We start from the raw sequence: 11,670 nt of genomic DNA, 5'->3' as shown, positions 1-11,670 counted from the left end.
GGGCCTCTCACTGCTGTGGCCTCTCCCGCTGCGGAGCACAGGCTCCGGACGCGCAGGCTCAGCGGCCATGGCTCACGGGCCCAGCCGCTCCGCAGCATGTGGGATCCTCCCAGACCGGGGCACGAACCCATGTCCCTTGCATTGGCAGGCGGACTCCCAACCACTGCGCCGCCAGGGAAGCCCAATCTTAGTTTTTTGAAGTGCTTCCTACCTATGATCATCATAAGAGAACTGCAAGAGGTGGTAGGAAGCACTTCGAAACTATCAAGCTTGAGGAACATTATTCACAGAGCCTGGAGGGGCACCCTGGGGGCATGCCACAGTGAGGTTGTGGGTGCAGGGAGCATGGACCTGAAGCTCTGCCTTTGTTAGGGTCCAAGGAAGGATGGGGGTGTTCCACGGGTTCACCCTTCCTTCGCAAATTTACACCAGAAGGGTTGGGCATTAGGGTGTAGGAAGGACAGTTCCTCACACTCTTGCACATACAATACCTGAAAAATTTCCTGGCTGTGTGGAGCTCTGGTAGTAAAAACAATACCACCTACAGATGTGCACCATCAAGACACTTCAACTTGCCCACCCTAATCTCTTCAAATTGGCGGGGTGGTCAGCATGTTAAATAGTTTGAGAGACCCAACAAACCACATATAGAATGTTGCAAACTCTAGTGGAATGATTGGGGAACTTCAGAGATGTAATAGCTACCTACCTAGAAGTTAAGAGATTTATGAAACACAAAAGCTTTAAAGTGGGATGTCTGAGCACTGATATTGTAGCTATGAAAGGTTTACATCTTAGAAATGGACTCTGAAGAGGTTATGTGTTACATAATTCAGTAATATAGTGTGGCGAGATGCAAAAAGTTACCCCTAACATGAACAAAACAAAGAGGCTTCATCGCCTGTGCCTTTCCATTGTGTATATACATAAGGCTTTATTTGTAACAGCCGAAAATTGGAAACAAGCCAAAATGGCCATTAACAGAAAAGTGGGTAAACAAATTGTGGTTCATCTAGACAGGATAGTACTCAGCTATAGAAAGAATGAAGTATTTACATAAGCAAACATTTATGAATAAGAAAATAATTATGCAGCATGGAGGGAAAACACAATTTTTAAAAAGTAAACAAAATTCTATGAAACAAACTAATTTACTGTGAAAGAGTAAATCAGGAGTTGTGAGGGCAGAAAGAGATTTTAAAAGGGTATTCTCTGGTAGCCGAGGGGTTAGGATTCTGGGCTTTCACTGCCACGACCCAGGCTTGATCCCACAAGCTGTGTGGTGTGGCCAAAACTACAAGGGAAGTAACTATGAATTACAGATATGATAACCATCAGCATTATTTTTAATGGTTTCATGGTTTTTACACTATGTCAAAACTAACCACACTGTACAATTTAAATCAATTATATGTCAATAAACCTTTGTAAGAATTTGTTTAAATAGAAATCTAATTCCCCATTTTTTTTCATAACCAGATGTTTAGAAATCTTGGGAGGCAGCCCTCCAACAGGGCAGAAAGTATTCATAAAGATCATTTCTGAGTTGGCAGGAACAGCTGCTAGGTCGCAAAAACTGTATCTCTGGGCTTCAAGATCTCCCTTCTGTCTATTTTCATTTTATTCTCCATGCAGCAGTATCCTTAGAGTGAGCAGCCCGGAGGCTACACAAATATACAAAGCTTTATATGCTCTGACAATGACCGCAGCTACAGGAAGAACACAGCTATGGCATGTACACCTCATCCAACACAATGTAGCCACAGTCACTGAATATTTGTGGAGGCATGTTTAGAAGAGGCACACCTCTCTCACCGCCACAGCCTCCTCCAGTGCATATGAATCACATCCACTGTGTGTGAATTTAGGTTCCATCCTCACCCCTGTCTTACAACCAACACCAGAAAACCCAACTCTAGACATGAAGGCACGTGATTCCTTTGCAGTACCCGGGGAACAGCTTCCCCACAGTAATGCTCAGCATTATGTGATATCCTTGGGAAAAGGGAACTGATTTATACTTCTCACAGAGGCACTAGAGGTGCTTCCTCCCTTGAAAATTACTCCTACTTACTGTTCTGTAGAGAATGGGACAGAGACATCTGCCTTCCCTGATCACTGCAAGGGACATACATACTATTGGAACCTGGAAACTACTAAGTGGTAGAGGTGAGGCTTCTGCCACAGAAACTGGAAGGAACATAATTCAGGCAACAGAGCCAGCAGTAGAATATGCAAAGAGGATCCTAATAGCTTTCCACAAACCTAGAACTCCTGGGGAACCTTCCCACTCTGGATGCTCAGCTGTATAAGGTTCAATGTCAAGCAGATGGTTCCCTCACAAAAACACTCTAGTTCTAGTACACTGAAAACCCATGTTTCCTGTAGATCTCAGAGACCTTTAGATGAAGGTTTTCCCAACTTTGCTGCACAAATAAATTTTATCCAGGCTGTGAACTTGTTTAATTACAGACCATGGGCTGTAACTGATTTTCTCCCAGTCACTGCATTCATGAGGTTATCTGGTGTGAAGTTTTCTGTGTTGAATGATGTGGGAGCTTTGACTAAAGGACTTCCCACATTCCCCACACTCATAAGGCTTTTCTCCTGTGTGTACTCTCCGGTGCTGAATGAGGTTGGACTTTTGGCTAAAGGATTTCTCACACTCGTCACACTTATATGGTCTGGCTCCAGTGTGAATTCTCTGGTGTTGATTAAGAGTGGAGCTGTGGCTAAAGGATTTCCCACATTCCCCACACTCATAAGGCCTTTCTCCAGTGTGAATTCGCAGGTGCTGCACAAGTTTGCATTTGTAGCTGAAGGATTTTCCACATTCACTACATTTATAAGGCCTCGCTCCACTGTGAATCTTTTGGTGCTGAATGAGGTTGGAGCTTTGGCTAAAGGAATTCCCACACTCACCACACTTATAAGGCCTTGCTCCAGTGTGAACTCTCTGGTGTTTAATGAGAGTGGAGCTGTAGCTAAAGGACTTCCCACATTCGCCACATTCATAAGGCCTTACTTTAGTGTGAATTTGTAGGTGCTGCACAAGTCTTAATTTGTAGCTGAAGGCTTTCCCACATTCATTGCACTTATAAGGCCTTGCTGCAGTGTGACTTCTGTGGTGTTGAATGAGTCTGTAGCTTTGGCTAAAGGATTTCCCACATTCACTGCACTCATAAGACCTTGCTCCTGTGTCAGGTCTCTGGCAATTAATAAGGATGGAGCTTTGGTTAAAGGGTTTCTCACAGTCATAGTAACTTTCTCTAGTGTGAAGTTGCTCATCCTGAAAAAGTGTGTATTCATAGCTGAACAATTTCTCATACTCACTATACTTGTAATGACTTTTTCCGCTATGAAAGGACTCCCCACACCTGAAGCTGCTGTGTGGCTTTGCCCCTTTAAGAGTGGCCTGATGCTGAAGAAGATTCAACATAGCCAGGAAGTCCCTCCCGACTTCTTCGCAGGTGAAGGTCTTCCCTGAAACATGGAACCTGTAGCTCGTCACAAATGAGGCCCTATCTATGTCCCTTTTGAATGGCTTCTCATCATTGTGCTTCTGGTGCTGGTGACTGTTTGGACTGAACCAAAATTGTTTTCCACATGCCTCACAGGTGTATGATTTCTGCCCAGGATGAAATCCTTGGTACTCAGGCAGATACAAAATGTCTCTCCCGGCCATGACACACTTCTCACAGGGGTGAGTCTTCTGAATGGATGGATCTGGAGTTGGAGTCTTGCCCAGTGACATTTGTTCTACAGAAACACTCTGCACAGAAAATGCTTCCTCATCCTCCATTCCATACCAACAACCTGAAAGCACAGAAATGCTGGTGAAATGCGTGTTGTCTTTAGTGGTGGTGGGGCAGCCCCAACACAAATGTGTCAGACACACCAAAGAATAAGGCCATTGGATTGTTTTCAGTATGAGGTTGATGAAAGAGCTGCTTTGCAGTACTGGGACTCTGAAAGCCCTAAGAAGTAGGGAGCCCTTGCAAGATGGAGGCTGTCAGGGTGGCATGCAGCACAGGAAGAAATATCTCCAATTCACTTCTCTGCCAACACCCTTCAGGAGGGCCTTGGCTGCTGCTGATATTTGAGTGCTATGTTCAAGTATCCAGGCCCAGGAAGATATGGTTGCAACTGACTACGTGGTATTCACAGTCTATTTAATGATATGTGCATGCCTTGCAATACATTATGTGGGACCTAATCTTGGGGAACATTGTAGGGGAAACAGTAGAGAAAAGGTGACACATGAAAGTAGAAAGGTGGGGACAGCCAGGGACCCAGAGAAGAATCAGAAGTTATAGAAGTGTCCACAGTAAGGCAGGAAAGGTAGAAATGAGGTGTGGTCACGGGCATCACCATCAACACACTGGTGGACACAGGACAGGTTCCATATGATCTGAATACAGTCTTGATGTCATGCCCTCCGTCAGCTGCCATTCACCAAAGAGAGACCTGCTCTGAGCCCATCTCACCATGGCTGGAGTCATGTCCATCCCAGCACTCTTCTTTCTGAGCCCCAGTTGAACAACTGCCTGGGACCTGAGTCCTAAGGCAATGACAGGACAGGTGATGGACTAGCATTGGCCCAGAGCAATTCTGCATATTATAAGAATAGCCCATGGGAATTCCCTTGCAGTCCAGGGGTTAGGATTCTGCACTTTCACTGCCAAGGGTCCAGGTTCAATCCCTGGTTGGGGAACTAAGATCCCACAAGCCATGCGGCATGGCCAAAAAATAAAAGCCCACCGTCCCCAAATGTAGTCAACATATTATCAAATGGCAACTGCTGGCACAGACAGGAAGAATGTCAACAGAAAGGAAACAGAAAAACCTGGGCAGGAGCCATGGACCTGGACAGTTACCCAGCCAGGTAGAGGGCAAGTAAGGTGTGATCCATCAGGCTCACTGGGGCAGCACACAAGTGGCTGCAGGTTCAAGAAGAGGGCAGTTGCTCAGCCCAGCCCTGTCGACCACAGCACCCAGCCAGGGAACTGGGAAAGGACAGAACCTACTGTTCAATTGTGAGAAGATCAGAGTCTAGCTCAAGGTACTGGGATGGGTGTGAGGGCCTTACCCAGTGAGGTCACAAGTGCAAAGTTCTCCAGCATGACATCGTGGTACAGGCATCTCTGAGCCTCATCAAGGAGCCCCCACTCCTCCCAGGAGAAGTACACTACCACGTCTTCAAAGGTCACACTACCCTGCCATGATGGGGAGAGATGAAATCACAAAAAGCCTCTCTCCCAAGGACCCACAACCCATCATTAACACGTCTACACCATGCTTACCCTCCTTCCAAGCTCTCCAACTCGGAGACGACACCAGGTCCTGGTGCCACTAATGTCACTCTCTCCTCATGGTCCTGCCTGCAGGGCCCCACCAGCCCCCAGCCAGGCCATATCCCTGGGATACCCCAGAGCATACCTCCCAGGTACAACCAAATGTAGACTCACCCTGCACTCTTAAGTCCCTAATACCAAAGATGTAGAATCATCAGCTCATGCTCCCTCTCTGTGTGCACATCTTTCTTAGCACCTCTTGCATCTGTGCACGCCATAAATGCATCCCCACAGCCACAGGGATTCCATTTGTCTCCCCGTTACTCATCATACAGCATTGAGAGTGCCCTGCTACTACAGACCTCTGCAGGACCCCACCTCCTGCTAAGGCTACCACAACAAAGTACCACATAGTGGCTAGCTTAAACAACAAAAATTCATTTTCTGACAGTTCAAGTGTTGGCAGGGTTGGTTGCGTTTACAGCCTCAATCCTTGGCTTATTGATGGCTGTCATTTCCCTGTGACTTCACTTGGTCTTTCTTCTGTGTCTGAGCCCAAATTTCCTGTTATTACAAGGACACTGGACATGTTGGATGAGGGTTCATATTAATAAAAAACCCTATCTCCAAACACAGTCACATGCTGAGTTACTGGGGATTAAAACTTCAACATAAGACTTTAGGGGGTCATAATTCCGCCCGTAACATGAGGCCGAGTAACTCACAGGTGTCCTATTCATCCCTAAGCTCATCAACCAGTCTTGGAGGATCCACAAAAGGTCACCACAAAATTCTGGTGAGTCAAGAATGGTGAATAAGCAGCAGCCCAATCCTCAGGGTCATCCTGCCTCAGTTACTCCTAGGCCTCTGCATTCACCTCATGTCCACTCTTCCCTTGGAAACTGTGGCTGCTAGATTATCCTCTCCTCCCTCAATGGCTACCTCTCTTAAAACCTTTTACCTATGTCTGAGAGACCACTTCCTCCAACCTGGTGCCCAAGAAAGACACCCAGAATTGACATCTACTCTCTTCTTCCTGATTTGTTAATAATATTACCACCAGGACAAGAATTCCCCTTCCTAAACGTGACAGAAAGCCCCACCCAATCCACCAAGCAGTCACCACCCATGTGTGTCTAATGCTGAACTCTGTCTCAAATTTCTAGACGTTTCTTTTCTGCAGCTAGATGGAACAGGTTAAGGCATGTGTAAGTTCACCTCCATTTATGACCCAATCTCCCCCACTGCTCCTACCACCTCCAAAATCAACACCCACTTCTCAGGGAGACATTCCAGGCCTGAGTCCTGCCTCCCTACTCTGTTCTCATCAGAAGGAGACTTACATTTCCCTGAATATTCCCAGCTTGGCCTCACCTTCAAGCATCTGGCACATACTGGTGCCTATACCCTTGACAACTTTACTAATTTCTGGAATTGGGAACACCTCCATATAACCTCCAGCCTCTGTTGACGTTTCTCCAGGGTCCCAGACTAAGAGCTGGGAGAATGGCAGGTGAAGGGTCCCATGATACCACAACCCCAGATACCACATGCATAGGGTCATGATCAGTGAGACCCTGGGACACCCTCACCCCTTACTTGTGTAGATTCTAAAAGCACTTCAACTGTTATGGGAACCACTGGGCAGAGGTCAGTGGAAGCAGGCAACCATGCTGGAGCTCAGTGGGCTCTGGTCTCCATTATAGCTCTGCTCACCACTGGAGCAAAGAGACCTCAGGTTGTCTAAACTCTGGGGTTCAGTCCTCAGTGCTGACTCTTAGCGGCTATGTGACCTGCACAAGGACTCAGTCTCCCTGTGCTTCACTGTCATCAAACTTCTCCAGTCTGTTCTTCCTTTAAAAATCCTCTTGGAAAACTTCGTCTTCTTTGCTGAAATTCCCCATGGTTCCCAGGGCCTTCAGAATGAAGAAACAACCCCCTGAGCCTGCCAATCCAGGGGCCACTCCATCTCAATGCTCTGTTCCCTAAAGAAATAGGTTTCCCGAATCCTCCGACCTCCAAACCTATACACCTGCTGATCCCTCCACCTGTGACCCTCTCCCACGCACCATCACACTGTCTGTCAGAAACAGGGCCCCAGGCCCCCACCCATGGCCGCCTCACCATCCTGGACACCAGGGCCTGGACTGCGGGCACAGGAGCAAGCGCCCCACACTTGGGGCTTTAGTGTCTGGTGGAGTGAGGGTGGTGAGGGCCTGGAGGACGAGCGTTTACCTGAGGCGTGTCCCTCAGCACTGCCGCCGCCATCGGAGTCTGTGGGTGGAACAACCCAGTGCTTCAGATCCGACTCTGTACAACAAGGACAATTCCTCTTCGTCGTGTCTCCTCTTTAATTTGGTCACCTCGGACCAGACACAGAGCTGTGGAACCTCTGAGTAGGAAACAGACTGCCACTAGGAGAATGCCGGAAATCCCACCTTGACACGATGGCACACATGGAAATGCCCCAGTCCTGGACCTTCATTGGCTCCACGCTGACGTGAATTTGATGGCTCAGGGTCCTCTGGTCAATGTAGTTCTCACAGCAGTGAATAAAACACTGAATTAAAGAGTAAATAAAACACTGAATTAAAGCATTCAATAAAACTCCTCTGTATATTTTATCTACTTAATGAGTTTAAATAGATGAAGATATAAAATCTTTAAGGATATTTTGAGGTATTTACTTTTTTGGCCATGGCTTGCAGCTTGTGGGATCTTAGTTCCCCAACCAGGGCTGGAACCTCCGCCCTTGGCATTGAAAGCACAGAGTCCTAACCATTGGACCACCAGGGAACTCCCTTGAGGTATTCACTCTTGAATTGAGCTGCCAAAGATCACACCCACTCTCTGTGAGAATGATTTAGTGACAGTGACTTGCTAATCTACATGTATATAAATCATTTGGTATGAAAGATGCTAAGAAGTTCTAATTAAAAATACCATGTAAATTGACAAGGGACAAGCACTCCCTACAAGTGCATGTGCGTGCACAAACAATTGTGTGACTTCATAAGCACTAAGAACATTTCCAAAATATGTGAATTCTTGAAAAAATACAATAACTGCACCAAGGAAAACTTTTGGGATCTTGATTTAGAAAACATTACAAAGCTCATAATTTTCTTGGGGAAACAACAGGTTTTATATTCCACGTAATAGAGCCCTATTCAAAGGACCATCTAGATAAGTCACTAAGTGCTTACACAGAGCCTCTGAAGACTGAATACATTAGATAAGCCCCACAGAGAAAACATTCAGATCCTCAGTTGATGAGATAAGACTCCCCCTGCAAAGAAGCAACTCTTACTATGAGAAAGAGTGTTTCTGCTGAATTTATCAGATACAAAGGCAGGGGACCAAAATATGCCACATTGGCATAAGGATTATCTTGAGCTGGAGGCAGATAAGAATCAACACATGCAGAAAGACATCTTCCAAGAACATCCTTTGGAGGAATGAGGAGTCAGACCTGAGCTCCCCAAGACCTGACTCTACTCAACAGCCTACAAACTCTAGTGCTGGATACCTCAGGCCAAACAACCAGCAAGACAGGAACACAGCCCCACTCATCAAAAAAAACAAAAAAAAAACAAAAAAAAAGAAATGACAAAAAAATATATGTCACAGACGAAGGAGCAAGGTAAAAACCTACAAGACCAAATAAATGAAGATGAAATAGGCAACTTATGTGAAAAAGAATTCAGAATAATGATAGTAAAGATGATCCAAAATCACGAATTGAGAAAATAGAAGAAATGTTTAACAAGGACCTAGAAGAACTAAAGAGCAAACGGGATTCCCTGGTGGCACAGTTGTTGAGAATGTGCCTGCCAATGCAGGTGACAGGGATTCGATCCCTGGTCCAGGAAGATCCCACATGCCGTGGAGCAACTAAGCCCACAGGCCACAACTACTGAAGTCTGTGCGCCTAGAGCCCAAGCATCACAACAAAGAGTAGCCCCTGTTTGCTGCAAATAGAGAAAAGCCTGAACACAACAACAAAGACCCAATGTAGCCAAAAAAATAAATTAAATAATTTTTTTTAAATAAACTGTCTTGCAATGCAGGGGATGCTGGTTCGATCCCTGGTTGGGGAACTAGGATCCCACATGCTGTGGGGTAACTAAGCCCGCACACTGCAACTACTGAGCCACACACTCAAGCCAGCGTGTCACAACTAGAGAGAAGGCTGTGTGCCAAAAATAAATAAATAATTTTTAAAAAGAAATGAAAAGGAGAAATTACAATTGACACCGCAAAAATACAAAGGATCATAAGAGACTACTACAAGCAACTCTATGCCAATAAAATGGACAACCTGGAAGAAACGGACAAATTCTTGGAAACATACAGCTTTCCAAGACTGAACCATGAAGAATTAGAAAATATAAACAGACTAATCACAAGTAATGAAATTGAAACTGTAATTAAAAATATTCCAACAAACAAAAGTCCAGGACAAGGTGGCTGCACAGGTGAATTCCAACAAACATTTAGAGAAGAGTTAACACCTATCCTTTTCAAACTCTTCCCCAAGCTCATTCTACGAGGCCACCATCACCCTGATACCAAAACCAGACAAAGGTATCACAAAAAAAGAAAATTACAGACCAATATCACTGATGAACAGTGATGCAAAAATCGTCAACAAAATACTAGTAAACAGAACCCAACAACACATTAAAAGGATCATACACCATGATCAAGTGGGATTTATCCCAGAGATGCAAGGATTCTTCAATATACACAAATCAATGTGATACACCATATTAACAAATTAAAGAATAAAAACCATATGATCTTCTCAAAAGATGCAAAAAAAGCTTTTGACAAAATTCAAAACTCATTTATGATAAAAACTCTGAAGAAAGTGGGCATAGAGGGAACCTACCTCAACATAATAACAATCATATATGACAAACCCACAGCAAACATCATTCTCAATGGTGAAAAACTGAAAGCATTTCCTCTAAGATCAGGAAAAAGACAAGGATGTCCACTCTTGCCACTATTATTCAACATAGTTTTGGAAGTCCTAGCCACAGAAATCAGAGAAGAAAAAGAAATAAAAGGAACACAAATTGGAAAAGCAGAAGTAAAACTGTCACTGTTTGCAGATGACATGATACTGTACATAGAGAATCCTAAAGATGCCACCAGAAAACTACTAGAGCTAATCAATGAATTTGGTAAAGTAGCAGGATGCAAAATTAATGCACAGAAATAGAAATTTTGGAAACATTCCCATTTACCATTGCAACAAAAAGAATAAAAGACCTAGGAATAAACCTACCTAAGGAGGTAAAAGACCTGTACTCAGAAAACTATAAGGCACTGATGAAAGAAATCAAAGATGACACAAACAGATGGGGAGATATACCATGTTCTTGGATTGGAAGAATCAATATTGTAAAAATGACTATACTAGCCAAAACAATCTACAGATTCAACACAACGCCTATCAAATTACCAATGGCATTTTTCACAGAATTAGAACAAAAAATTAATCAGACTCCCTGACCTCAGGCTACACTACAGGGCTACTACGGTAATCAAGACAGTATGGTACTGGCACAAAAACAGAAATATAGATCAATGGAACAGGATAGAAAGCTCAGAGATATACCTACACACCTATGGTCACCTAATCTATGACAAAGGAGGCCAGAATATACAATGGAGAAAAGATGGCCTCTTCAATAAGAGTTACTGGGAAAACTGGACAGCTACATGTAAAATAATGAAATTAGAACACTCCCCAACACCATACACAAAAATAAACTCAAAATGGATTAAAGACCTAAATTTTTGACCCACCTCCTACAGTATTGAGAATAAAAACAAAAATAAATAAATGGGACCTAATAAAACTTAAAACCTTTTGCACAGCAAAGGAAACCATAAACAAGACAAAAAGACAACCCTCAGAATGGGAGAAAATATTTTCAAATGAAGCAACTGACAAAGGATTTATCTTCCAAATATACAAACAACTCAAGCAGCTCAATATAAAATAAAACCCAATCAAAAAATTGGTGGAAGACCTAAATAGACATTTCTCCAAAGAAGACATACAGATGGCCAACAAATACATGAAAAGATGCTCAACATCACTAACTATTAGAGAAATGCAAGTCAAAACTACGATGAGGTATCACCTCATAGTGGTCAGAATGGCCATCATCAAAAAATCTACAAACAATAAATGCTAGAGAGGGTGTGGAGAAAAGGGAACCCTCCTACACTATATGGAGAAGAGTATGGAGGTCCCTTAAAATACTAAAACTACAGGCTTCCCTGGTGGCACAGTGGTTGAGAATCCGCCTGCCAATGCAGGGGACACGGGTTCATGCCCCAGTCCAGGAAGATCCCA

General features: G+C 44.2%; 1 protein-coding gene across 1 annotated transcript in view; it reads right to left on the bottom strand.

Annotated features, from left to right (window-relative positions):
- Positions 1-908: 908 nt before the first annotated feature.
- LOC113615260 (zinc finger protein 211-like) overlaps positions 909-11,670 on the bottom strand; it is a 29,271-nt gene continuing 18,509 nt past the window's right edge. The window contains exons 3-5 of the mRNA XM_027097486.1: positions 7,530-7,854; positions 5,090-5,216; positions 909-3,816 (exon numbers count right to left, since the gene is read on the bottom strand). Of these exons, the coding sequence (XP_026953287.1) occupies positions 2,519-3,816; positions 5,090-5,216; positions 7,530-7,562 (1,458 nt within the window). The 5' untranslated portion in view covers positions 7,563-7,854 and the 3' untranslated portion in view covers positions 909-2,518. The remainder of the gene's footprint in view (positions 3,817-5,089; positions 5,217-7,529; positions 7,855-11,670) is intronic.

This window comes from Aethalodelphis obliquidens, unplaced genomic scaffold, assembly GCF_003676395.1.
Source record: "Aethalodelphis obliquidens isolate GAN/ISIS:26980383/991018 unplaced genomic scaffold, ASM367639v1 scaffold113, whole genome shotgun sequence".
NCBI classification, from domain to species: domain Eukaryota; kingdom Metazoa; phylum Chordata; class Mammalia; order Artiodactyla; family Delphinidae; genus Aethalodelphis; species Aethalodelphis obliquidens.
This window is presented reverse-complemented; position numbering and strand designations above follow the sequence as displayed.